Genomic DNA, 27,701 nt, shown 5'->3' on the forward strand with positions numbered 1-27,701 from the left:
GAAACTCCTGTTGCCATTAAAGCTGTATCATTGACAAATCTCCTGTCAGACTCCATTATTAGCATCACAGCGAGCTAAGCTAACGTTAACTCTCCGACGAAAATCCAACCTATTATTATTATTTATCAAAATGTGTGGTCTGAATAATATTTAGTGTGGCAGGTGTTTTTATCTTAAAATAAAATAAACTTAACACATTCTTCGTTTAAAATTTTTAATGATTTGCACCAACAGAATGCATATTTTTCAAAATCAAGGTCTGAATGCCGTACAAAACACACAAACAGAACAAAAAGGAAATGAACTCGTCGACTCAAAGCAATCATACACAGTCGGTCAAGTTGAGACCAGACAGTGCAGCCAGCTCTCTGCTTATCCCTATATTTACCTAACAAGGCAATAATGAAGTATGTACAAATGCATAGAGATTGTATTCAAGCACTATATTTGATCACAATTAGATGCATAGAGGATTCAGCATATGACACAGGTCAGTGTCACTAAAAGATGATTCATGCTTCCAGACACAGCAAATGCAGGTCAATAAATATGATTGAACACCAGTTTTAAAAAGTAGGAAGCAAAGAATGACTTCCCTTTGGAATCAAGTAGAAAAATAGTTTGACTTTCAGTACCAATGTTTAACATAAACAATTCACTTCTGAAGAGATGCATCTGGTAATAAATACACACGTAAGTTGATCCCACATATGTGACTTTCTAGAGAGAAAAATCCTAAAATCAATGTACGGAAGCCATGAACAGACTGAATGATTTAACTTTGTCATGTTATCTTAAGATGATGATTTAATTATTTGATGACCTATTCTGGGCTGCAACTAATGATAATAACATGAATGATAGAAAATGTCCAAAAATTCGGAAACGGTAAACATTCATGATTTGTGTGACCAGCAGTCCTAAAACAAAGTTCCAACATTTTATAGTGTTTAGCATTTGTGCTTGAAAAAAATCTATTTGATTTTTATTATCATAGTATTATTTTATTTTACTAAATAAAAATCTCCAATATAACACCAACAAGAAAATCTACTTGCGATCCTCAATAGTCGGTAAAATTGAATTATTGCAAGATTGACTTTTCAAAGCAAAAATCAAACGCTTCTTGATGGAGCTGCGAAAATTGTCGATCAACAGAATAAGAATCAACAATCTGATCAAATCATCCTTTCAGTTACTTCACGTTTAACCTTTTGTGGCTCTAGCTTCTCCAATGTGAGAATATACTGTTCTGTTTTCTGTCATATGTGATCATATACTGAATATCTTTGGTTTTCAGCCTCGGTTGTGAGACATTTGAAATTTCTCACTATTTTCTGACCAAAAAATAGCAATCAAACAATTTGAAAGGATTCATTGATAGTGGAAATAATAGTTAAATGCATCCCTTTTTTAAACCAGAATACTTCATGAGCTAACAGATGCAGCTTAATTTTGAATAATGTTTGTGCAAAAATAAATACAGAGACAAATGGATTCGATGAAAACAATTCAGACCAAACTGTGCCCTACAAGTGCTAAAATCTGTTTTAGCAAAGAAAATGAAAAGGGGACAAAGTGTGTGTGTGTCTGTGTGTGTGTGTGTGAGTGTGTGTGCGTGTGAGTGTGTGGGTGTGTGTGTGGCAAACAACATCAGGAAAAACTTTTTCTACAAAGATGACACATTCTGCCCTGTCCATTAGTGCATTATAACTTGAGCAGCATAAAACCATGCACCGATTCACAGTCGAGACTAACAGTCAGGAGTGTGTGTTAGAATCTTTGTGCCATTGTCTTCCGTCTCTGTCTCTACCTCGATCCCTATCTCTGTCTCTTTCCCTGTCCTTGTGCCTTTCTCTATCTCTCTCTTTGTCTCTAGCTCTATCTCTTTCTCTATCTCTATCTCTATCTCGCTCTTTGTCTCTGTCTCTGTCTTTGTCTCTTTCTCTGTCTCTGTCTCTGTCTCTGTCTCTGTCTCTGTCTCTGTCTCTGTCTCTGTCTCTGTCTCTGTCTCTGTCTCTGTCTCTGTCTCTCTCTCTGTCTCTGTCTCTGTCTTGCTCTCTGTCTCTGCCGTGGTGATGATGGTAGTTGTGTTGATTGTGTACGGGATAGTGCTCCGCGTTGTGCGTCCGCGGTGGAATGTGCTGGTGATGCCTGTTCTGCCGGTTGCGTTCATTGTGCTCCTGCTCATAGTCCTCTTCGACGTGTGGCTGACTGTTGCCACGGTGATGCTGATGGTGGTGGTGGTGATGCTGGTGGTTGCTGTTATGATGCTGGTGGTTGTGGCCCCGGTGGTTGTAGCGGGCCTCCTCCTTGTCCTCCTCCACCAGATCCTCCGCCCCCTCCTCCCTCTCCTCGTGCAGGGGCCTGCGGGGGGGCCTCTGGCTGGAATCCCTACTCGGCTGTACCTCCATGCCACCGGGTGTCTGGCTGTGCTGGGTGTTACTGTGGTTCTCCATCCGGCGGTGGTGGTGGTGGTGATGGTGGTGGGTGTGCTGGGGTTTCTTTGGGTCATTCTTAAGGAGCCGCTCCTCCTCCTCTTTTTGGCCCACCTCCACCCTCTGCTCCTGGGCCTGGGCTGAAGGGGGGTCGGGGTCTAGGTGGTTCTCACGGGTACCCTTCCTCTTAGGGGCCGCTGACTTTTTGTTCTTCTGCTCATCCTTGAAGAAAACAATGCAACATATCATCCACCTATAGTCACACGACATACGTACTATACATGTTTCACATTTAAGCTGTCACACATTTGTAGTCAATACACACAAAGTCAGATATACACACACAGCGGCTGTTATGGAGGCAGCTGGCCCACATGTGCTTATTGGCAGCCTCACCAGAGGCAATTAGGATATTCTTGGATGATAATACTCAGATTTATCATGGGACCTTGGAACGAACAGAGCAGCCTTTCTGCAACCGCGCTCACACAGACTCATTAGCTGCCTCAGGCTTCTCTGGATCAACTGTTTATTCTTTTTCTATTTCACAACATAATCAATATAGCTTTTTCTATGGTGATAGATGTTTTTGATTTTTTTATGATAAATGTTAATGTAATTAATTTCACCAAAAGGTAATTAAGGTCATAGTAGATGACGATAAGAAAATAAGACAAGCTTACATTAAAGCAACACTATGCAACTTTTACTGAGCAACAGCTCCCTCTGCAGCCCTAAATGGTGATTGATTCTTATGGGTGTCAGAGCGAACAAGTGTTTTTCATGCACAGAAAAAACAACAATGTGTTGAGTGAAGCTCTGACTGTGTCGTCCCGCTCTCTGAACTGAAATACAACTAAATGGAAGTTTTGCCATGATCCCCAGCTTCCTGAACCAGAAGAGCTGCTGCTGTTATATATGCATTAACTCTGCAACTCTGTTAAGTTTCCTCACTAGAGATAAATGCTGTTTTTTAAAGCCTTTCGAGTCTTTTTTTAAATTCATCCGCGTTACTGCAGTGAAGGATGAAAGTGCAGCTACAGTAGGATTTGAAGGTATCTCACTCACCAGAGGTAGATTTATCTCATTTCAGCGACTTTCCAGTGGAGTAGGATGAGGAGAAATGAAATGAAAATGTTAGATGAAAAAAATGAAAACAAATACAGACGCAGCACACCGCAATGTTTCTGTCGTTAACATTACTTTTCCAGTTTATCCATATTCAACGGACTCTGATACAGATGATGTGAATGGGATGAGATGAGATGACAGTATGTAGGACATAATATTCTATAACTTTATTTGTGCACGTAGTTTTCCCACTGCATGTGTACAGCATGTTTTTGTGTTTGATCTACCGGCATTCCTGTAGGATTGGTGGGCAGTGTATTCTCGGCCAGCTGGGCCACCAGTGAGTTGGCAGCCTCCATTTCTGGTGGATGAGTGGCTCTCCAGTAAGACTCCAGATAATCAGCAATGTGCTCACATGCATCTGTTAGCTGGTTTTCATCTAAGATGACGTCAAACATTTCCTTTAGAGAAACACAAACAAAGAAAGGAAAATAAGTAGAAAACAACAAACCAACCCGTAACCGGCACAGTATTTTAAAATCAAACGTTCTTGCAGTGAGACTCAGATAAAGAGATGTAAGTAAATGAGGTCATGAGAAACAGGAGAGAATCAGATGAACAGTGACATGAACATTCAGTAAAGACTTTCAATTTGGCATCAAAGAGAAATATGTTTGTTTTTTTTGTAAAACTCAGACTGTCACTGAAAATACTGAAATCAGCTTAAACACAATATTCATCACGTAAAGCTGCAACATCCTTTAAATTAGCAGGAAAGAAATCTACTGTTTCGTCAATAGTAGCTACAGCTCTTCACAAAAGTTTCATCTTAAATTGAAGAAACAAATCCAAATTTGTACTTCCAGACATGAAGTGAGACATCAAACTTGATATGACACACTATCGTTTCATCCATGTATTCATTCATTCAGCGTTCATTAACTCCCACTGCCCCAATTTGATGCAGGAGCCACTAGATGGCACTCACAGGCGGACACTGGGCGAGCTTGTCTGCTGCCACCATCTGAACGTTAAGATGTTTGGTCTGAGACTTCCCTCTCGTCTTGATCAGTCGGGTCAACACCTACACAGCAGGAGTGGAGACAATGAAATGAAAGAAGGACAGAGTAACTCCTTGTATTCTACAGGAACGTAGGATTCATAATACTGCGAGAACTGAGGAACCAAATCAGTCCAAAAGGAGGTGGTCGCTCCCAAATTGGAAAAACGTTTTGCATCTAATTCTACAGGGCTCTCAAGTTAAGCTTACTTTCGGTGAGGAGATCTTGAGGTAGACGAGGATTGGAGCCAGGGAGGTCTTAGCCACCTGGAGAGGATGATTGACTGTGTCTGCATCCAGAATCACCAGCTGCAGGCTGCGTGCCAGCTCGAAGATACGCTCCACCTCGCCCTGGATCTGAGCTAAACAAGCACACAGTCAAAGAAGGACTTGAACATCAGGAAATCTGTCAGCTGTGCATCTTTCATTTCCTTGTTTACATGTAAAACTGGACGACACATCACATATGAGCATGTATTGATAACACACACATTGTGCAACTGCATGTCATGTTTAACTACCGGTACTGTACAAACACCTTTAAACATGTCTGCATTAAAGAGTTGATGGTGTTGTCAAACTTTTTTTTTTATTATTCAAGATCCAGAGATGTGGATTAAAACTAAATAACTTAACTAAACAAAGTTTAACTGCCTGGTGGATGTTGGTGCTGGTATGAGGTGATGAGAGGAGGAACAGGGAGGAAGGTGAGTATACTCAAACACACACAGACTACCAGAGCTTTTAGTCATACATACCGGCAGCATCTGGGATGAGAGAGCAATGAGAAAGACAAGAGTAGAGAAAACCAAGTAAATCTTTTACCCTTTCATTCTGTCTCCCTCTAACCAAGAGGACCAGTTACGACTATACTACTGTACAAAGTCACCGCGGCAAAGACATTCTTCAATTAAGTCTTTAGTGAGCTCATGTGAGACTATAGCAGGATGACCTCTGTAGAATTAACCGTGAGCTAGTGGGCACGTCGATGATGTTTCTATCACGCAACAGACATAAAACTGATAAAAACAAATACAATTCAAAGATCTCAGGACTAAAAACTTGTCATGTACGCACAAAAATATCAACTTCATGCCCTGACTGACGTATACCATTTTCCTGAGTCCATGTCAGAAAACATCTTTGCAGAGTTCACGTAAAAGAAATCAAATCTTGTCAACCTAAACAGTGTTTCAATAAGATAAAGAAAAGGTCTGACACATTCATTTATTTCAGTCTGATTTAGTTTCTTGTTTCAGCCTAATTAGAGTTAGAGGTGGGTGATGTTGGCCACTCGGGAGAGTAGAACGAGTACAAGACAATTAAAGTTACTTTGCAGTAAAGTCCGACCATCTGGAAACTGTGTACTGATAAAAGACAGGCTGCAGGTTAGGATGAATTAAGGCATCATACATCATTGTGCACTTTAGGATCTGGTTTCCTTTTTTTATTTACCTTTAATCAAGCTCAGCATGATCTCACCATATACTTAAATGATTTTATATATTTTAATTGTTAACAATTCTCATCTGTAACCTTTCTATTCTTTAATCTGTGCTTTAATCATGTGTGATCCTCTAAGTAACTTTTGTTTCCTATTTGTTTGCTTTTGCTCCGCCCTGGTGGTTCTATTTGTTTGTCTATTAGTTAGAATGATTATGATTATGATTATTATGGTTATTATTATTATCTCTTTCTTCCTGCTGCTGTGGTTTTCCCTCCACCAGACGACTGCTCTACCAGAGTTTGCTCAGCTCCTTTCTCCCACTTTGTTCCCTGGTCATGAAATAACCTGCAAAAAATCTCTTTGGCTTAATGATTGTGTCTCCCAAGGAGAAATCAAAGCTCTGATAAAAACTGCAGAATGCAAAAGCTTTCTCTAAGATAGACTTTGTCTCATTTATCGTTTGACTCTTATCTGTTTTTTAAAATGCTTTATTTTCCTTAATTTTTCCTTGTCTGATTTGATATCTTGAAATAGTGTGTTATCTCGGGACTTCCTGGTTAAATAAAAACTTAAAGTGAACTAAAAATAAAATCAAACGTACCTAAATGGGAGCGGGTGTTGGACCGGTCCATTAAGGCCTTTTTGCCGGGGTTGTTGAGGATGGAGCGTTTAGCCAGAGAGATGTCTGCTGTGACTCGTGTGATACTGATTCTGGAGAGGAGGCACAGTGACGAGCATTATAACAGTCATGCTTTCCAACAAGTTATATTTTATCACAAAGGTGCGGCACTGAAGAATGCAATGAGAACTTACCTGCCTTCAAATCGATGTTTTAAAAAGTCAAATAGAGCTTTTTGCATCATATCTGTTACCTGGAATTAGACAGGAAACACGGATTTTAAATGCAAAGTCCCTTTCAAATAGAAATTCCAATATTTCTTTGAAAACTGGAATCGGGTCTCTCAGACATAACAGCATCTTCATAAATCAAAGAGGATTAGGAGCTCAGATAGAGTGTGTGATGGAGACTCACCTCTAAGCCCTTCAGTGATGGTCCCATTAGAACCACAGGACGCATTGTAGGCACTACATCATACATAGCCGTCTGCTCCCCCTACAGCCACAGGAACACAGGATTTATTCAGTACATTAGATGCAGTATATATATGTATAAGCACTGCAAGCAACACGTCACTAAAAGTCTTCGTACTTGGTGTTTCTGACCATTTTATTCTGTTAAATGATTTTTAAGTGAATTATACCAATTAGAAAATAAGACAGAAATCAATTAAAGCCTCCACATGTTTCTAACTCTCTTTACGGAATATGTCATATGTCATTATCACATACCTAAAGGTAACCCCGGGTCCTATTAAGAGATGACCCGATTGAAAAAGAATATCCACACAAATTAGATGTCACTTACCGGTTTCTTTTTCACTTGCTGATTGGCTGTGGATGGAGAAAGGTAAGAGAGGAGCCTGATGTTAACTCACCAATCTTTACCACTGACAACAAGCTGTCTCATTAAACAGTTCAGCTCCCACTGACCTTGTGAGGGAGGAGTGTATTTCTTTGAGTTCATATCTTGAGCGGGTTGAGCAGCTGCTTTACTGAAGTTGTGAGAGAAAAGTCCAGAATTAGCTCACGTTTAATCTTTTCCCACTCAAACAAAAAACACTGGTGTCTTTATAACTCCAACCCTTCATTCGTGATTAATAAAGGTCCCTTTCACTCTGTGCTTTCAGTATCTCTTTAGATCGACTCATGAGACACAGCTGTACAAAGAGTCCAGAGTAAATCCCTTGAAGTGAGGCCGTTTTACATAATGCTGAAATTAACAGAAGCCGAAGGGAAATGTATTAAAACACCTGTAGAATCACTGGTGTGGTCCCATCATCTGTTACATCTTAAATTAAAACTGATGTTTCTCTCTTTGTCAGTAGAATTGGGGTAAATATGATCAAGATAATGCAACACTGACATGATAAGGTTTTTTTGACTTGTTTAAATATTCTAGGAACGTTTTCAAAAAACGTAAGCTGAATACCTAAATAACCTATAATCCTACACACAAAGCTCCATACTTGGCTAAGGCCTTGGCAGCCTTCCTCGCCTGCACTTCTCTTCTGATGAGGATGGTTTCCAGGTTGACTGGACTGGGGACGAAGCCCACCACACCATCCTCCTTCACCGGCCGGCCGATCCACCATTCATTGTTAAACTTCTGGAGGTTAAAAACAAAAAGATCTGAATGTAAATGATGCCCTTCATACCTTTATTATTGCATTGTATGTCTTTTGTTATCTGGTGTCTTCTCTCTTTACTTTTATCAAAGCTGTGTGCGTTTGTTTCAAACCTCTTTGACGTGCAGGAAGTCTCTGGACTCGAAGGTGACGGCCTGGCCCGGCACGGGGACGTTGTCGTCGTCTGCTGGAGTGTAAGAGAAGTTGCAACGAACGGCGAATGCAACAGGCCGGTACTGGATACATGGGACAGGTGTTACAGGTTACATGTTACTACTAATGAATGTCACCATCATCTTAATCCATAAACTTCACCAACACACACATGCTCACTCAAATTCTAATTAAAAAAAGACAATGTAATGATTTTTTTTCCTCAGAGGTAATATCAACTAGTAATTAACTTATAATAACTTATAATGGACTTTGTTGATCAGTTTCAGTTACAGGATGCTGGTAATAATTTTTGCTGATGCACTCTCATGTCTTTGTCTTGAATCTAACAGAGACACTGTTAAAGTTATCTCTAAACCCCTGTGCTTTTTATGACACGTCAAAAAGTCTGCTGTGAAAAACCCAAACTGCCTCGTCCTCTTTGTGGCTCAGCAGCTAATACTTCCCCCCCGACTGGTGCTGTAATCCTATCACAGTCAAATGTCAGCGGCGTGCGGATGAGGCTGCTAATTGCTCCACTTTGAAAAGATGAGGCGGAGGAGGAGGCTGCAGGGTTGGGGGGGAGGAGGTGGGGGTGGGGGGCCAGAGGGTGTTTGCCGCCTAATTACAAAACACCAGTGGGAGAACATTAAATCTGCGGGGGAGGATTTAATTCAATATCCGATGGGACGTGTGTCAGCAGAGTTTGATATGAGCTGTGATGTTTGGATGTTTCTGTGTGTCATGTTTTTCGTGGTCATTATATCTATAACAACTGATTACTACATTTAATCAATGATATTGTGCTTATCATCATTACTCTATTTTATTTTCTTATTTCATTTTATTCTCGACCCCGATATATTCTATCCAAAATAATGGATTTCTTTCTTTTGTTCTATTCTTTTATTTTGAAATATATATATTTCCCATAGGCTGTATATAAAGATATTTTCTAGTAGAAGCAACGCAAACTAAGTAAAAAAGATCTAGTTAAGTATTTAACACATCAGAGCACTTATCCATATCCCTCATTATTATCCTTCTCCAGTTGTTGAGCACATAAAAGAGATGAAAAGGATGAAGACCCCAATAACTCCTTTTAACGGCCGAATATTGCTCTGCTAATCCAATGTCCTGTTGTCTGTGTTTGCTGTCTGTGATGTAATCACGTCCTTGAGAGCAGAGATATGAGTGTGCGATATGAGATATGAGGTCGGCCGAGACCGTGATGCAGCAGTGAAGAAGTACCTTGGCCTTCTCCAGCTGCACCTGGGCATTTCTCTCCTCCACGAAGTCCAAATCGTGACGCTCTCCCTGCAGAGGAGACACAGTGATGACAGTTAGATCACTTCATTGCAATGTGTTACAGACTCAGATTCAGGGACATAGTCTATTTGTACTAATCTGTTTAGAATCAATTGTTAAATAAATAATTAAATTCCAAATTCAAGTGGGATTTGCTGCTTGTCTTTATCATATAATAATAATCATCATCATCATCATCATATTAATCATAATATATAATAGTCATTATTTGCAGCACCAGGAGAGCTTTGAGAAGACTTCTTTCTTCTTAAGACTGGCTTGATCAATAAGACTGTATCACTGTTTTACCTATAGGAGGTCCAAAAAACACTCATTACAATTAGTTTGTCGCATCAATTCCGCAATATGTTCTTCAACCGCAGCTCTTATTGAAACTGACTGAGCACCAGCACCATTGAGCTTATGGTTATGTTACTCATGCCTCCTTGTTCTCTGTTTCTTTTCTCAGAGCCCTCCTGTCATTAACTGTCAAGACATGTTGCAGCAGATCCCTCCAGCGATGCTCAGGTTTAAGTGCCATGTGTCCCACAGATTAGATTGTCCCCTGAAAGACATGGTAATTAATGTCCTCTGTGTCGTAGCCAGGAGGTGGCACAGCCCTCTGCGTCAATCTGGAACTCCTGATACACACTTGCATCCCAAAGTCACAAATCAGCCTCTCTGTTGCAGACAGGCGGCTCAGTCTGATGCATATTAACAACACAGGCTTCCTGCATCCTTCAATATTCTCAAACCAAATCAATTGTTATAGAATACACAAAGTAACATATTATATTTTGTGCATATTAATGACATAGAACTTATTAGCTTTACTATTTCAGAATATATCTAACTTATATTTCAATGTTTTTGTTCTACCTATTCACACCTTTGTAACTTCACACTCCATTTGCCAGACACCTTTATCCAAAGCATCTTTCTGTGCCCACACACTCACATTGGACAATTAATAGAATTAAGTGAGCAGTGGAACGGAGAAGCAGGGGTTTGAATTTGTTATAAAACAGAGGATATCAGAGTAAAACGGATTGTATTTCATTCAAGAACTTACACACTCCCTGCTTCCTAAGTGTTATGTTCAGATAAACCTAAAAAAATACGTGTTGTAGGACATGTCCTGCTTTTTGATCGTGCATCTCTCTCTGCCAACCAACCAAACTAATCAATCAATCAACCAGACTTTAGCAAACAAAGTGCTTTACACTATTAAAACACGATTACAAAAGTTGGGTGGGTTTCTGTTTTGATGTTGACTTTGAATTGAAGCACCTGAGGGTTCTAGAGGTTCATAGGTTAAAGGTAAATCTGATAACTAGGTGAGACCAAGACCATTACGAGCTTTGCAAACCAATTATAACGCCAGTGCAGAGACTTTGAAATTGAAGTAATGTGTGCAATTACTTTGACTCTGACTTGGACAATGATTGATTATGCAGTTTTTTATTATCATAGACCAACAGCTGTGATAGAACTATCTTCAACTCCATGAAGACTTGTCTTTAATCAGTTGTATGACAAAAGTAAAGTGAGAGAAAACTGAGGGAGAGAGGTGTAGGAAGGGAGGTAGAGAGTGGGTGTGAAGGAGGTGAGAGAGAAAAGAGTCGACAAGTGAGGTGAGGACACTTGTTAAATGAAGGAAGAAGAAAGAAGACTAACTGTGTTTCCAGACTGACCCTGAAGCACATGGCGGAGGTGGTAAGACAAAGGCAAGGGGAAAATATATTTTATTTATATTATATTCAAGACACTCAGAATTCACTTTCCACAGCATCAAAAGAAAATAAAGCTTTCAAATAATAAATAATTTTGGGGGGGAAAATCCAAATAGAAACTGTAAATTACTCAGCTAAACTGAAACAAACTGAAAACGTCTGCAACATAGGAGAGAAACAATGAATGAATGAATTACTCTGTTATAGTTGAATGTAATACATTCTCAAGGAGGATGAGGACATGATGTATTAACCAGGTTGGCTAGTGTTTGGCGACTGAAGCAGAAAAGCAGGAGGATGCAGTGAAGACAACGTGACGAAAGAGAATTCAACATGACGGCAACGGAAAAAGAGGAGGAGGAGGAAGTAAATCTCCCATGGGGCAGAATTATGCTCAGGTATGGCTTTTTGTTTACCCATGAGTGGGGAGACATCTGTTCGCACAGCAACCGTCTCTCCTGCAGGCCAATGTCACCGGGGCAACGGGACAAAACGCCCTCACTGAATTATTAAACAGTAATGAGCTCAATACTGCAGGTGACTTAAAGATGTCTACTGTCTGAGAGGAGGGAAGCAGAACTTAGGCGGTTACATGAATTATTAATGTAATTTTTTCAAACCAAGATAAAAATCCATGCTTTAGATTTGTGAGTAGTGTGAAAATGTCAATATTTTTCATCTTATCTTTAAATGTATGTGCAGGTGTGAGGAGCATGGATGATGAAAAAACCTAGTGTGACGATGTCATGCAGCAGAATGGGATCATGTGAGTGGGAGATCGTCTGTTACCTTGAACAAAATTGTAAATTTTCTCTGAGTTTGAAAACTGTAGGAAACATTTTGGATAATTTAAGAACCCTCGTATGTCCATTCTTTTTTAGAAATTTAAATTAAGAGTTGTTATACTTCATATACTCTTAAAGAGTCGCCTGGGGGTTGAATTTTTGTTTCAGTCTTTTCTTCAAATTCTTAACCTCCCTCATCCCATCTCCACATCTTCACCTCCCGCTCCTTCGCCGAAGCCCCGCCCCTTCCCATTAGAGCGCCATCCCAGTCCATTAGATTGATTACGTGGCTTCGAGGGGTGGGCGGAGGAGGGCGGAGGAGGGAGGAAGACAAGGATGATGTGAACGAGTGAAGCCACGCTCTCTCCTGTGCAACCTGAAGGTGACTCCTCTCCCTCGCAAAAAAGCGTCTACACAGCTCCATCAGCACATGCCAGAGGAGTACATTAGGAAAGCAGCGTCTGATTGGGGAGATTGACTCCATCTCTAAAGTAAAATAATCAGAGCTATCGAGTTGCCAGGAGCCAGCTGGCGGCCCCGGACTGCTGCGCTGCCCCCAGAGAACAAACTGTTCTCCGCACGAGGACTCAGAGAGATAAAACTAATTTAAAGCACTTCATCCAAAATTGTCATATCCCTGTTTATTGTTGATTTTATTTATGAAGTTTATGGCCTTAAATGAAAAAATAAATATCTTTATTATACCAAAGAAAATGAAACGTATAAGAAACGACCTGTAGCAGAGGCCCAGATATTTTATGTAAAACACTTAAGAACACTCACATTACAGTGACACTAACACTCCCCCCCGCTCAGTCTCAGTTAGACACAGTATCCACTGCTGCTGTGCTTTATTGTATCCGTTAAATCACCTGACGTACAATCATCAGACGCAGCAGTTAGTCCTCACCCTTTATCTCTTTTTCTCTCATAAAACCAAACGTAGTGTTAAAAATAATATTTATAATAAAGCATAAATCTCACTGGAGGGGCTGGACCAAGGTTGTTTGTCAAGGGAGGAATTGGACGATGGAGGTGAGAAAGAAATCACTGTCACTTATCTGCTCGGACAACAAACGCTCAGGAAAGATTTATTCTTGTATCTATTCGTGTTTTAGTGTTAAAGAAACCTACTGAACAAGCTGGTTGGTTTTACAAATTCACGCCTGGAAACCTATTCCCCTGAGAAACAGTCTGAGGCTGTCTCTCAGGGGAATAGTTGATAGTGGATGAGAAAGACCCGAAAAAGACGGAATAAAAGCAACACAAGTTTTAACACTATTACACAGAATGCAAACAAAGTCAGATTTTAGACGAAATTCCTAGACACGAGTGTGCTTCACAGCTGTTAGGTTGGTGAATAAAATGTCACAAGTAATGAAAAGGAATGTACTAGAGTTGAAAGCTGTGACAGTGATGAATCAAATGTCTCTGCACTAGGGTAGAAATTGTCTCAGAGCTAAAATCCATCAATCCATCAATCACCTTCAGGTTTGGCAGCAGATATTATGTCCTGCACTTCCATCATCGACCCTGATGCACAATCCCTCAACAAATGGGGAGTCGTTTCCGCGGCAACCATTGAGTGAAATATGCAACCCTAGCATTAATGACTCCCACTCATGAAAATACTTTAATCTATATGCTGTGATCCTCAGAGAAATACACAAATAAAGAAAAACTCCAACTCTGCATCCTCATGGACTGATTAAAGCCGCTGAAATCGAGCAACACATGTAAATCTGTGGGAGATCCATCGCCGGGCTGTGGAATTGACAAATCTCCACAGAAAACTTCTGTATAATTGGGTCAGCTGCTGGTGTACCTCTCACATGTGAATGTCAAACGTCACTCTCGTTCAGGACGGCAACACGCTAGTGAACAAACACACACTAAAACAAAGAGTTTTCTCATTAACAAGTAGAGTGATACACACACACACACACACACACACACACACATTAAAAGTGATAAATAGTCATTTTAACCTGTCCTAGAGGAACAGGAAGGAATCCAATCTAATGATGTAATCAGTAACATCATATTTTTTTCTTACCCTACCCTACATAGTATGTGCATCTTCCTCACACAGCTCGGACTGATCCAGCTTCACAGCAGAGTCCACATGGACTCAGCAGTGAACTACGTGAACCGACTGAGAGAGCAGGATTCATCCCAGTGTCTGATGAAGAGTGGATGGGCACTGGGCAGACCGCAGGAGGTGTGTGTGTCTGTGTGTGTCTGTGTGTGTGTGTGTGTGTGTGTGTGTGTGTGTGTGTGTGTGTGTGTGTGTGTGTGTGTGTGTGTGTGTGTGTGTGTGTGTGTGTGTGTGTGTGTGTGTGTGTGTGTGTGTGTGTGTGTGATGTGAGATACAGTGTGCATGAGTGCTCTTGCGTCCTGCACCTTGCTGGCAGCTCCCCCGGTGCAGACGTGATCTATGTCTCATTTGTAGCAACGAAAAGACGACTATAGCTGAAGAGTTTCCACCTCACTGCACAGCGGTTCCAGTGGGAACCGATCCGAGATGCCTCTCGCCCAGAGTGTCTTGTAACGTAAGGTGAATTGAAAAGTTTGTGGAAACCAGTGAGCTCTGAAGTTTGCAGTGTGGAATCATCATGAGCAGAGCCATCCAGGAGCAGTTAGGTTTTTCACGCTGGATTGTAATTTGGTGCATCTCAGCTAGTGAGTGGCGAGGATTAGCTTCTGTGAACATGCGTGTAAATGTTCGTGCAGGGTCATGTGAACATGTTATTAAAATAACATTGAAACCAGGCTGTAAATAAATGCTCCAGTGGAAGATGAGCTATATGATCTAAAATCGTCGTAGCACAGTGCAAATCATATGAAAACTATAATGACACAAATCAACAGTCGCTTCAAAATTCCCATGTCACGAATCTTCCTCTAAGTTTTGATGGAAATCATTTAAGTAGTATTTTGCAGATCCTGCAGATAACAAGCCAGCCAAGCAGCCAACAAACAAACAGACAAATGGAAAGAGGTGATGGCAAAACTTCCTTGGCGTAGGTAAATATCTTGCACAGGAAAATTTGCTAATTGACCAATTATTCAGCCTGATAATTGGGTTAGAAATGTTCATCTGAGGACCACAGACTGTGTAGGTTGATGTGCGGATACATTCCTGGACAGAAGACTAATAACCTTCATTAAAACCTTGCTGCTGAGCCTAAGTGGATAAATCCCTGCATTAGAAAGGACAAAAACCGTGTCTGCTTACCAAACAGCCTTTACTACAGGTTGTTGTCTGTAGAGCAGGTCACTGATCTAATTGTGACTAATTTCCTGACGGCCCTCCAATGAGCTGCTGGCACTGAGCCCAGCTGTTTGAAAACTCGCCGAAGATCAGCGAAATCTTCTGCTTTGTTATTCTGTTCATGACTCCGTGTCTTAGTAATTACCAGCCCGTTGATTTGCATGCACTGCGTTCCAACCCGGTCTTCTGCCTGATCAGCTGCTCAGCATCATCTGTCAGAGGGACACTGGCCCTGCGCCCTCAGCCCCATGCTACCACAGAGCAGATATGTCCAATCTGGCACTGCCACCTTAACTTTGGCATGAGCCTCCGTCTTTGGCATTAAATGCAATAGGACACTCTACTGGATCTCCAATTATTTTAGTTTTTACGATTCTTAAAAATCCACTCCTCTGCTGTAGGGGAGGCGGGTTTATAAACTACACTGCAGCCGGCCACCAGGGGGCAGTTGAGATGACTTGGCTTCACTTTTGGGGAGCTGTCATGTCATCCATTCAGTCTTAATGTAAGCCATCCATGCTAATGTTTGTGAAATGCTGTAGAACTCCTTCTCGCTGAGATGTGATTGGACAGATAACAGTTTGTGGGAGGGGCTCAGCAAACAGTCAATACCTTGTTGGGTCATTTCTTATAGTGTAGTGTGTTCAGGCCATAGAGTGTGAATACAGATGGACGACATCTCCGCTCCCCAAAGGTGAAGCCAAAGCATTTTGAAGGCCTCCTGGTGGCTGGCTGCAATATAGGTCATAAACCCTGCCTCCTTCATGTTAGTGGATGGGGCTTATACCAAAAAAACAAATTAGACCAAAGCGATTAACGGCCAGATCCGGGATACTTTAGTGTAATTTCTGGAGAGTAGGAGGAAGACATGTCCTCCATCTTTATTTACAATGGTTCAGGCCTTTTACCTTGAACAAAAAGCTGATGATGCCAGAGTGACACAACATAATCTACATCAATGTATTGACTCCTCGCCCCTGCAGAGATAATCTGCACATTTAAAGAACCATAAAAAAAAAATAAGAATTGTCTCAAGGAAAAGAAGCAGCTGATACTAAATTAGAAAAATCTGGAGAATTACAGGGGAAAAGTAAATGTGTATGTTCTCTCTCTCTCTCTCTCTCTCTCTCTCTCTCTCTCTCTCTCTCTGGGTCATGATTGTCTCTGAGTAAGGAGATTAAGATAGCATGCGTCAATCTAGGATTTAGCGAGAGAGAGACAAATGCAACCTCCTCACAGACTGCCAACACTGCTGCCTGGTCTGCGTGTGCTCAGCCGCCCTGACGCTCATCAGATAGAGACACAATAGCTGCATTAATATCATCGATACCACTTAATTCCTGGCTTGCACGGCTCCTGTAAAAGATATGTTTCATCCACGTTTCCGAGATGGCAAGTCCCCCTGCTCCTCTGCACTGTGCAGCATTGTGATGCAACGTGATTAGGGTTGGATGAGGACGTGTGTGTGTGTGTGCGTGTGAGGATTATAAAAAACGTTTTGCAGCGAGGCTCCTATTGAACCACCACCACCACCACCACTGTCACCTCTGTCTCTCTTCTGCAATATGCAAAAGTGTCTGCAGCACATTTTTCTGTCAAGTTAAACGCAAAAAGTTAGATTTACAATAGGTGGGAAAATAAAAACAATAAAAGTGTATATTTGTTAATAGCCCTAATCCCAAAAGAAAGATCTTTACTTAAGTATTCCTCTGGAACTCTCCACTCAGCTCCAGCACTTCATTGCTCCACTTCCTGCCTGGAAGAGGAGCATGTATGTGGATGTAATGCCCCACTAACAGCTACTAAGAGGCTTTTCCTATTCTGGGTAACAAGTAGTGGGCCGGCACTAACCAACCCACGGAAATCCAAGACAGTAGGCCACAGGTTTCCTCGAGCCCCACTTTGTGCCTGCTATTCCTCTAAAGTGTGACGGCTAACGCGTTGGTTATTTCCACTTCCTGCAGATTCAAAACATTAATTTATAGTCTGGCCGTCTGGTGAATGTAGCCCCAGTGTTCACCATCCCTCAGCGGTGATTTGTTCTCCACCACATCCTGAAGGAAATATCAGGCTCTTTCGCTGCTCCACTGTGTTCATTATGTTCTTTGGATTACAGGAAATAAGAATTGCAGCTCAGGAAATCTAAAACTGTGCACTGGTCTTCATCCAGATGGTTAAAACAGTCTTTGAAGGATTCTGTAAATAACACCCCCCCCCCGAGCACCAGTAAATGCTGTTCAACAACCCAGTGGCTTTATTCAGAGTCTGACAGGTGGGTGTTTAGCTCTGTGACTTGAATGTTAATAGTAATACATGAGAAGCATAACAGAAGTGACTCTCTCTCACTGCATGTGGCATCACTAAGTATAATACCTTTTTCAAATACATCATTTGACTCAGTAATAACATGGAAGTGAATCCTCAATGCACTTATTATGGCTATAGCTCAACACCTCCTTCATACATGAAGGGAAAATAAATCCAAATGTGCAAAGTTTCATTTCCTGTACCTAGAACACAACATCACACAATGTTAAAGTAAGGGGCAAGAAAAGCGATTTAATCCATCTGATCTCTACAGGCCACCGGTTATGTAACCTATCCCTATGAAGCCTGGTGCTCCTCACTTGGACACATGGTCTAATACATGCATGTGGATATGCATCGCTGTCTGCCCCTGCGCATTGTGAGTGCAATGATGTGGAAAGGCCTCACACTAGGATTAACGCCCTATGTAACAGATGGTGCATTCTCCTATCCTTCCTGTCCCCACACACACACACACACACACACACACACACAGACACACACACACACACACACGCACAAACGTGCACGCAAGGAGACACACACACGAACACATACATATGGAAGAAAAAAAAGCAAGACCTCTTATATTTTACCTTTTTCTTGGGTGGCATGATGAGTAAAAGGAGTCCGCGCGTGTTATTCCACCCACAATTTACCGTTCACCTGGCTCCATGAAGTGGGACATGGACAAGTGTGCCATGGGCCTGGATCTACCTCAGGAACAGGTGGATGTGGCCGAGGATCAAATGTCCCCAAGCCCCTCCGTTCCTTTACGCGCAGTTTCGTGCGTAAAGGTGAGAAACGTCCGCGACGCACAGGACTCCGCCGGAGACGAGTTGCGTGAGGGGTTTCACTTTAAGTCCGTATTGTGTGTGTTGGGTGATGTTACCCTCTCCCGAGTCCCCGGGGTATTAAAGGCTTATTTCTCTGCGCGGCATCTGTTGCGCCGCACACCGCTCAGTCTGACCTCCAGCACCGAGGAAGGTGTCCGACTGCCCGGGACTGCTAAACCCTGCAAAGTGAGGGATGTCCCATTAGAGTAGCTGACCAGAGTTAGGTTGGCTCCCTCCTCTGCGCGTGTGATGTCTGATTAGTGCGTGCATGTGTGAGTGCGTGTGTGTGTGTGTGCGTGTATGTGTGTGTGTGTGTGTGTGTGTGTGTGTGTGTGTGTGTGTGTGTGTGTGTGTGTGTGTGTGTGTGTGTGTGTGTGTGTGTGTGTATGTGTGTGTGTGCATCCAAAGTTTCCGGAATCCGGGGTTTGGCTGCAGAAACGTGAGTATCACCATTGCTAGGCATCAGAGTAGGACGATGGAATTGGAAAGCAATGCCTTATACCTCTGGGTGCCACATTGACATCGTACAGTAAATCACAACAGACAAACACAGTCTTCATCATCCACCGAGGAAGCATGACTCTCTCACCCCATCGGCTCACTGTCATTATGTCACTACTTAAAAAAGTATCAGTCACACTCACGCAGAAGCTGCTTACTCAAAGAGTGTATTTCAGACGAGATTGATGTAGTTTTACTCCAATTACCAGATTTTTTAAAGATTTTAGTTAATATGTCATACATTCAGATCATAAAAAGCATTTATATTAACTCTACGCAAATGCAGTCTCATATTATTTGTGTAGTTTGATTTAATAACATTTGGACCAACCACAATTTCTTACTTATAAGTTCTGGGCCAATGAGAAACAACCAGACCGATCACTTTGACCTAATTCACTTGATGCTGCAATCTTTTAAGATCAAGTATCGTGTATGTATGTGTAACAAGGAGATGGACTTTGCAGTTAATTGTTTTTATCACTGAGGGGTAATGAGTTTATTACGGAGAAAAGATTCCTTGTGAAAAGTGGAAACGACAATATTTGCAGACTGATATCTCAACACCCAAATAAAAGAAAAATCTGTGGCTATAGCTTTTCTAACCAACTAAATGCGTAAGAAAGAAAACTTTTTTTTGTTTTATTTCGCATACATGAATTATACTTCCCCCATCACTGTTTAAGGTTAAGCAACCCTACATGTCCATTAATCAGTGCGGCCTTTGACCCGGGCAGCCAGGCAGAGGACGTCAGCAGACGGTCAAGCCCCAGAGTCACCAGAGGAGATCAGTGTTACATAAGGGAGAATGAAAAAGAAATGCAAAGCTGTAATCAGCTGGTCCGGGCTGTGACACTGACTTCTGGGTGAGAGACACACATCTGGACTTTCACACACATGCAGGCAACAGACACACACACACACACACACACACACACACACACACATTGCTATCCTTATCAATATCTGTGCTGCTTCAGAAAGAAAATAAATAATTCTTCTTGCCAGGTCCCAACATTTAGCCCATGACCTGGGATTGAACCAGACTCGGGGCTTTGCTCAATCTGCTCCCTGACACCTCAAATCTCCTCAAGCGGGGTTCCAGCTCTCCTCATGTGCCAACACCACACTCCAGCAGAGTCCAGAGCACAACTGTGGAGATGTTACATAAGGCCGTCTGATAACTCCTGTGCTGCTGAAGGATCTACACATGAAATACATCAAGAAGCTGAAATATTCTCAGTAATCCAAACCCACTGAACCAGTTCTATGGCCTGTTTCCATTCAAACATCATGACGCCCCATGCAAAGTATGTGAGCGGAAGTCTCTTAACCTAACAGATGTTAAATGATGCATATTCAGTCTCTGGGAGAGTTTATAGAATAGAATCACTGTCGGCATCAACTGTTGAGAAAACAAATCCACCTCAAGGATCATCTAGTAGGTGTTTGGAAGCTTTCGAGCATGCAAACAGAAATTCTAGATGTTTACATTTTCATTTCACTTCCACGGTGGAATCCTTTAAAGTTCTTGGAAGAAAGACAGTGGAAAGCAATAGTTCAAAAGTGCTCGAAAAACAAAATGAAATTCCCTGATTTGGAAGTTACACCTGACTTCTATTGGTTGGGCAATATTGTCCGACTGCACAGGATAAAAAATCCAATGGCAGAGGAAATATATTTACGCAGATGTTTCAGAAGAGCTGAACCTGGAGCGCAGGAAATTGCAGGAAGAGCAAATCCAAGCACAAGCAGAATTTGAGAGAAAGCATTACAAAATCTGAATGTGAGATTAATAAGTCCTGCTGTCAAACCGAAAAAAACAAAGAAAAAAAACATGCATGACAGCTCAGTTGAGTGATGAAAACAGTGTGATATGATTAAACATTCGATCATTGTTATCTGAACTGCTGAAGTTCATTTTGTTGAACTTTCTTCACGATAGAAAAGGTGGTTGACAGAACTATTTAACTCAAGGTCTGTTTATCTGCTTGCTCTGGAACTTTTGTCAGCATCACACACTCCTCATCAACAGAATGTGTTTGCTCTGTCGTCGTCCAAATGCAGACGTCAAAAGTTTCTCAGCCGAATCACAAAAGGTTTGACCCACAAGTGAACAAACTGCATGTGGTGGCAAGGCCTGTGTGAGGAGGCTGAAGGCTCCAGAACAGGTGAGTGAGTGAACCTTGATTCGAGATTGTTTCGTCAAATTCAGTTTCTGTTGCTTCATCGTCCACGGAGCCACTGACACATAATCTCATAAAGATCAAGCCTCTCATCTCAGTCCCCGCCCCCTTGTGCACATCACACGTGTTCATGGGCACATGCCTTCTAACACGTAGATAAACAAACATCTGCCGCTAAGCTTATGTGTGTTTATATATAGATATGTAGATATGTATGTTTGTGTCAAGCTGGGGCCAGTGGTGCAGGGCAGAGATGGATGTCGTGCAAGATTCCGGGCAAAGCTTCAGAGCTCAGCCTCCCAGAGAAATCCCACACATGCTCTGATCTCAAAAGACTATTAATGTTGGTAGCAAATGGACAGAACTGAAATTTTAGATCATATTTATTAAATAGATCATAGCATCGTAGCTAATACGTATCGATTATAGGATTAAGATCGCTAGGATTGGATTTTGTTCTTGAACTTTCGACTGCACAGGTGTTGGACACATCAAGGCAGAAAAAAGTAATGAAAAACAATGCTACTAGTTTTTCTGTTTTCTACATGAAATCCTGAATTACTCTGATGAAATATGCTTCATCTTTGCCCATGAAACAGATCTATGATTTGGTAAAGTCCAAACTGCTCTATGTGAAATTCCTGACCATGTTTATAGCAATCATGAGAGTAAAATACAGCCAAATATATCAAATTCCAAAGCAGATAAAGCTGACAGAAGTGAAAAAAGCACTCAAACTGAACTAATATAATCCACCAACAGCCCTCCCCCTCCTCACCCCGTCCACTCCTCCCCCAACCGCCCAGGCACAGAGGCAAAGTACTCACCCAGGAGACATTTTTGTTCTTGGGCACTTTTGACATGGCTTGCAGGCGGAGGAGGCCGAGGGCCCAACTCCTCCCGATGCACTCAGCGTCCTCACACACACATGCACACACACGGACGCCAGTCCACCTTCAGGAGCCGAAGCAGCAGCCTGCCCAGAGATGGAGACGCGCTTTTCATTTGACGTCCTCCACCGTTTCCCCCGTGCCAACAAACCTCACCAGATTTACATCTGCCTGGACCATCGCCCTCCAATCACACAACGGATAAACATGATCCAAAACTGACTCCAGTAGAAGGAGGAGGAGGAGGAGTGGGAGCGAGAGAGGAACAAAGACAAGATAACTCCACAAAGTGTCCGAGGCAGAAATAGAACACGCAGAAAAGTTTCCTCAGTATTCCCTCCGAATCCTCCTCTTTCTCCTCCTTGTCAGTGGCTGACTGCTCCCTTCAAATTCATAAACCCTTTATGAATATGCCACCAGACATCTGGCTGATGCTCCTCCTCCCGTGGCCGGAGGCTGGGGCCAGCAAACGGCCAATCCTGCCCTCCTAACATCTAGGAGGAGGCGAGATTGAGAAGACATGAATGGATGGGAACGCAAAAGCAAAGAGACAGAGGGATAGAGATGGAGGTGGATAGTGAGTGAGGAAGCAGCAGCAGGTGATGGAGTGGAGGAGGGTGGACAGACGACTGGAGAGGGCTGGTCAGTTCAGGGCAGGACTGATCCCAAACATGAGATTAAAGAAAATGTAAAAAAAAGCATGTGAGAGTGTATTGCTTGTTTTGGAACCTAGTGCTGACATTTCTGGCTAGTTGATTCCCCACTGAGGCAGAAGAAAGGCAGCAACAGGCGACGTGGACGTTTGTCGTTTTAAACACTTTGTGCGATTGTGTTCCTTGCATTTTTGTCTGCTTGTCATCACGCTGCTGAGCTCAGTGAGCGGTGGGTGAGAGCAAGAGAAGGATTGACAGAATCAGAGCTTGATGGTATTACAGATAAACTCCGGTTTAACACGCTCCCTTCTACAGACCCAACGACAAATACATACATCTCTGTCAGCAAGCCTGCCACTCAGTGTTTAAAGGAATAGATCAGTGTTTCAGGAATTCTTAAGAGAGTAAACTGGACTCGATACAATTCTCATGTCTACAGAGCTGAAAACAGCAGGAACTAAAACATAGTTTAGCAAAATTAAGTATACACTGTGCAGGTTCTCTTTCACCCAGAAATATGATAAGATTTTGTATGTATCTTTCCTCCTTTCCCCCCCTTTCCTCCTCTCACCTGGACTTAAGAATAAATAAATGAGTAGCTGAGGCTGTGCAGCCTTTCGGTGCTACACAGATTCACGTCTGCATTTGATGTACAATCCATCGCCTCGGGTGAAGTAGGAAATAGCCGTGTGAGTGTGGAAACAAGTCAATACCGAGCACAGTTACAAGCGTGTTTTGATTCAACCTCTATAATCAATGTTCTCTCCAGCACTGTGAGAAAGCTTCAGAAAGAGAGGAATAACGACCACCTCTGCACATGAACAATACCTGGAGGCAGAAAATTTCAGACAAAATGAAACAAAAACAAAAAAATGTAGAAAAACTAAAGCTATGAACTGAATTATTAAGAGTGTTTTCAATAAATGAATGGGAAAGTGATGTAAAAGTTGTTAACATATTTTGGCTAAATCATCTATCAGCTGACTTGTCTTCACACACTGAAGCAAACAGAAACAATGTCATGCAAAGCAAATGTGCAATAATGATAGAAAGAAATATGTTCATTGATATTAACCCGAATAAGTCAGTAGTCTGAACAGAACACTGCCATGTAAACATCTTTTACATCTTGTCATGCTCAGAATAAGCAATCATATCATTAAGAGTATTCTACTGAGCACCTTCAGTCCAACATGGTGAAATCTATTTATCTTTTGTGCACAAGAATACAAAATTTCCGAGGTATTAGCTCTACTCACTGTCATTCTAGTCACACCTGTGATTTCACAATGATTCTACCTCGGATATTACGTTTCACATTTTCGATTCAATTACTGTGAATTTATCATTGTTGCAATTACTGTTGTAGTTTCACTTTTTCCCTTATTTACTTTTTTCCTAACTGAGCGTACAGCAGTAGTTACAAAAACGAATTTCCCTGCAGGGATCATTAAAGGTTGTTCCGATGTTCCCTCCTCACACAGTTTCATCGGAGTTGTTTTTAGAAGCATGATTAGAGAAAACTACCCAGTGTTCTATGATAAAAATCTAGAAATAAAACATGAATCGTCCATTAAAATGTACATTTTCCTATTTTCCAGTCCAATTAGTCGCCTCATGACCTTTGCATTTATTCTCACTGGAGCCTCACAGCCTCCACGATGGGACCACTGTCCTAAAACAAGTGGTGACTTACTTTGATGGATTAATCCGTTCTAATCTCATTGATGTCAACCTGTAGTTAGCAACACAACCCAAAGTAAATCAGTGAATGAAAATAACCAATGACTGATGTTCTTTAAATGCATTTGCACAGCTTGAGGGTTTTTAAACTGGTGATAGGACAGAAAATCAATGAGACTACCATGGCTGTGGGCACCGGGTCCCACTTGAAGTCTCCCAGCTCTTAGTTGTCTGTGGCTTTTTGATTCTGTAAGCTTCTTTTCCTGGCTTGTTGCTGAGGTGGGCACACATCGCATGCAGGAGAACGGTACGTGGTAATCTGCGAGGCTCTGCGCTGACAGCCTATTGAGTGGAGAGACACTAAGCCTATTTCATGTGGGAATGTGGTTATACGATACGGGTCCTCTGCAGTCAGCGCCATCACACAATGCACAGCTCTATGACTGTAAAGAATCGGCTGCACCAGAGGTTGGGCAGACACACACACACACACACACACACACACACACACACACACACACACACACACACACACACAGAAGAGAAAAGAGCAAGAGACATAGTGATGAAGCAGCAAACGCAAGTGGAAGAAAGTGACAGAGAAGGGAGTGAACAAAGGAGGAGAGAGCTATAGGGGAGAAAACAAAGAGAAACAGGTGGAGGAGAGGAGTGAGAGAGTCCTCCCTGCTCCTGTCTGTCATTGAGAAGACAGTAAAACCTGGCTTGTAATGAGATAACTGCACCTGTCTGAAGGAGTGGAGGAGCGAGGGAGGACAGATGATTTGAGGGAGAACAGCTCCTCTAAGCAGCTGTCGTGTATTTCCCCAAAAAAAACACTATCTTCAGGGTGCAAAATATTATAAATATATCCATAAATAGTTCAAACTGTTGCCTCCTGAGGGGTAAAACACAAACCGGAGAGGAAAGCGTCAACAAGGTGTAAAAAGTCATGTTTTTATGAAGTCATGTATACTGGGATCAATGCAGTGAGCTGACAACGCCACTGTCCGTCCTGATCAACTGCAGCTCGGCTGAAAACTCACACAGTCCGGCACCGAGGAGCGAACACACAGGTTGCAGGAGTCCCACTCACAGCTGCTGCTACTGTGCATGCCTCCTTACTGCAGAAACCTGGATATGTGAATGAATCCCCAACAGTATTTGTGGAAGTGTTGCAGATTTACTGCCTGCACGTTCAAATAATCTGCGCTGACTCTGCGCATTTTATAGTTAATTTTTAGACAGATTATTATATCACTGTTGCTATGCAATCAAAAGAAAAGATGGGGATGGATGCTGCGAGTGATGCTGCGATGGTCACTTACATAGGTGGACTGCACTCTCCGCCAGTGTCCCAGTCCACAGCAATACATCAAGACATCCAGTTGGGGGGGTGAGGAGGGGACAGGCCGGTCGAGCCTCCGGGGATGGGGATGGGGTTGGGGGGGGGGGGGTCGTTTCAGGGCAGGCTCACACACAGGATCCTCATGGCACAGGTGACCCACCTGGTCTCCAGCTCTCCAGGGAGTTTTAAAGGCAAAGAATCCAATTTCCTGCTGCGTCCACAGGTTGTCGCAGGACAGGATCACCTTGGGGAGGGGGGGGGTCCGGACTCCCAGCGGCTGTCCCAGAGACTCAGGGTGTGTGAGGTATGTCTTGTGGGAAGTTGTAAGTGTGCTCACCTCATCCCAGAAGGACAGGTGCCCCCCTCCATGTGTTCATTTACCCGACTGCAGCTCACCCCCCCCCCTCTCTCTCTCTCTCTCTCTCTCTATCCCGGCTCACCTCCTCTTCAGCCCCCCCAGCTTGAGCCCCCACAAAAACTAAATGTCATTATCCCTGTGTGTGTGTGTGTGTGTGTGTGTGTGTGTGTGTGTGTGTGTGTCTGTCAGATGTATCCAATCAGAGCCCCTGCATCACTCCACGGCTGTCTTCCCTGTATCTCTGTCTCCTCCTCCCTCCTCCTAAACCCACCCTGGGAGTCCAGATTTGGAATCTTTTTTTTGGGGGGGGGGGTTCTCTGCAATTTCTCTCTTCCTCTTGCTCAAAAATCCCAGCTCTGAGGCTCCTCCTCCTCCAGTATCTCTGCCTCTCACTTCACCACGCTGCTTCCCTCTCTCTCTCAGGGGTCCTCTCTCCTCAGGGGCGTTCCTGCTTACCTGAGTCACTCTTTGCACCCCGGTTGTGACTCTGCATGTGTGTGTGTGTGTGTGTGTGTAAGTGTAAGTGTGTGTGCAGGCTGCAGCTGAAGCTCACCACTCTCCCCATCTCTCTCTCTCTCTCTCTCTCTCTCTCTCTCTCTCTCTCTCTCTGTTGCCATGCTAGAGCAGGTAACATTTCGGCTATAGCGCAGGAGACACACAGCCTGAATCTCAAATGCGCCTCCAGCTTCTCAGATTTACAAAGCCTCCACCCCTCCTTAACAGCAACACCCCCCCCCACCACCACCACCACCACCCTCACCCCTGTCATCTCTCTATCTGTATCCTCTGTTTCTCTCATTCTCTCTCATTCTCCTCGTCTCTCTCCTCTGTGTCTGCTCCGTCCCTCTGCTGTTGCTTCCTCTTGTGTCCTTTCTCCTCTCAGCCGGCTCTTGTTAAAACAATGCAACAACTTTTCAGGTAAAGATGAGGATGTACAGTCATGCTACAGCAGCTACATGAGGGTCAATGCTATGAAGCTTCAGTCTTTGAGGTTAATGTGCGTTTGATAAAAGCACGAAACACAAAGCACAGCTGAGCATCAGGTGGACGACGTCTTTAACATCAGCATTTTGATCATCTTGTCCCACTACAGTTGGTAAAAAAGTTATGGGATCACCAAGGATTCACCATCTGGGAACCATGAATCGTGGGTTTCGTTGAAAACATTAAAGAAATTCAGGCGATCGTCTTCTGAGGACCATGATTGTCTGTTCATTAGCATCGTTGGTAACTTTTATCTGTAGATGAATCAATGACAAATTATGAAATATATAAATATTTTTTTACTGAAAACGAAGTATATCCATCTATCCACTATCTATAGTGTTATACTTTTAAAGTTCATTGATGATCGTCACACCTACTGTTTCTCTACATACTGAATATCAAACATTGTTACTGTATAGATTTGGAGATTTTTCAAAGTA

The 27,701-nt window shown here is 42.5% G+C and overlaps 1 protein-coding gene across 1 annotated transcript; it reads right to left on the reverse strand.

The window, feature by feature from the left end:
- Positions 1-1,760: 1,760 nt before the first annotated feature.
- Positions 1,761-25,944, reverse strand: cacnb2b (calcium channel, voltage-dependent, beta 2b). Its single transcript, XM_061084520.1, has 15 exons — positions 25,897-25,944; positions 9,667-9,732; positions 8,376-8,498; positions 8,104-8,243; positions 7,568-7,629; positions 7,443-7,468; positions 7,050-7,130; positions 6,830-6,888; positions 6,618-6,727; positions 5,328-5,336; positions 4,780-4,931; positions 4,498-4,593; positions 3,797-3,970; positions 2,059-2,660; positions 1,761-1,878 (listed from the first exon to the last, which is right to left on the reverse strand). Exons 1-15 carry the CDS (start codon positions 25,942-25,944, stop codon positions 1,761-1,763), a joined length of 1,866 nt encoding a protein of 621 aa, XP_060940503.1.
- Between the last annotated feature and the right edge of the window lie 1,757 nt (positions 25,945-27,701).

This window comes from Limanda limanda, chromosome 13 (genome assembly GCF_963576545.1).
Source record: "Limanda limanda chromosome 13, fLimLim1.1, whole genome shotgun sequence".
NCBI lineage: Eukaryota > Metazoa > Chordata > Actinopteri > Pleuronectiformes > Pleuronectidae > Limanda > Limanda limanda.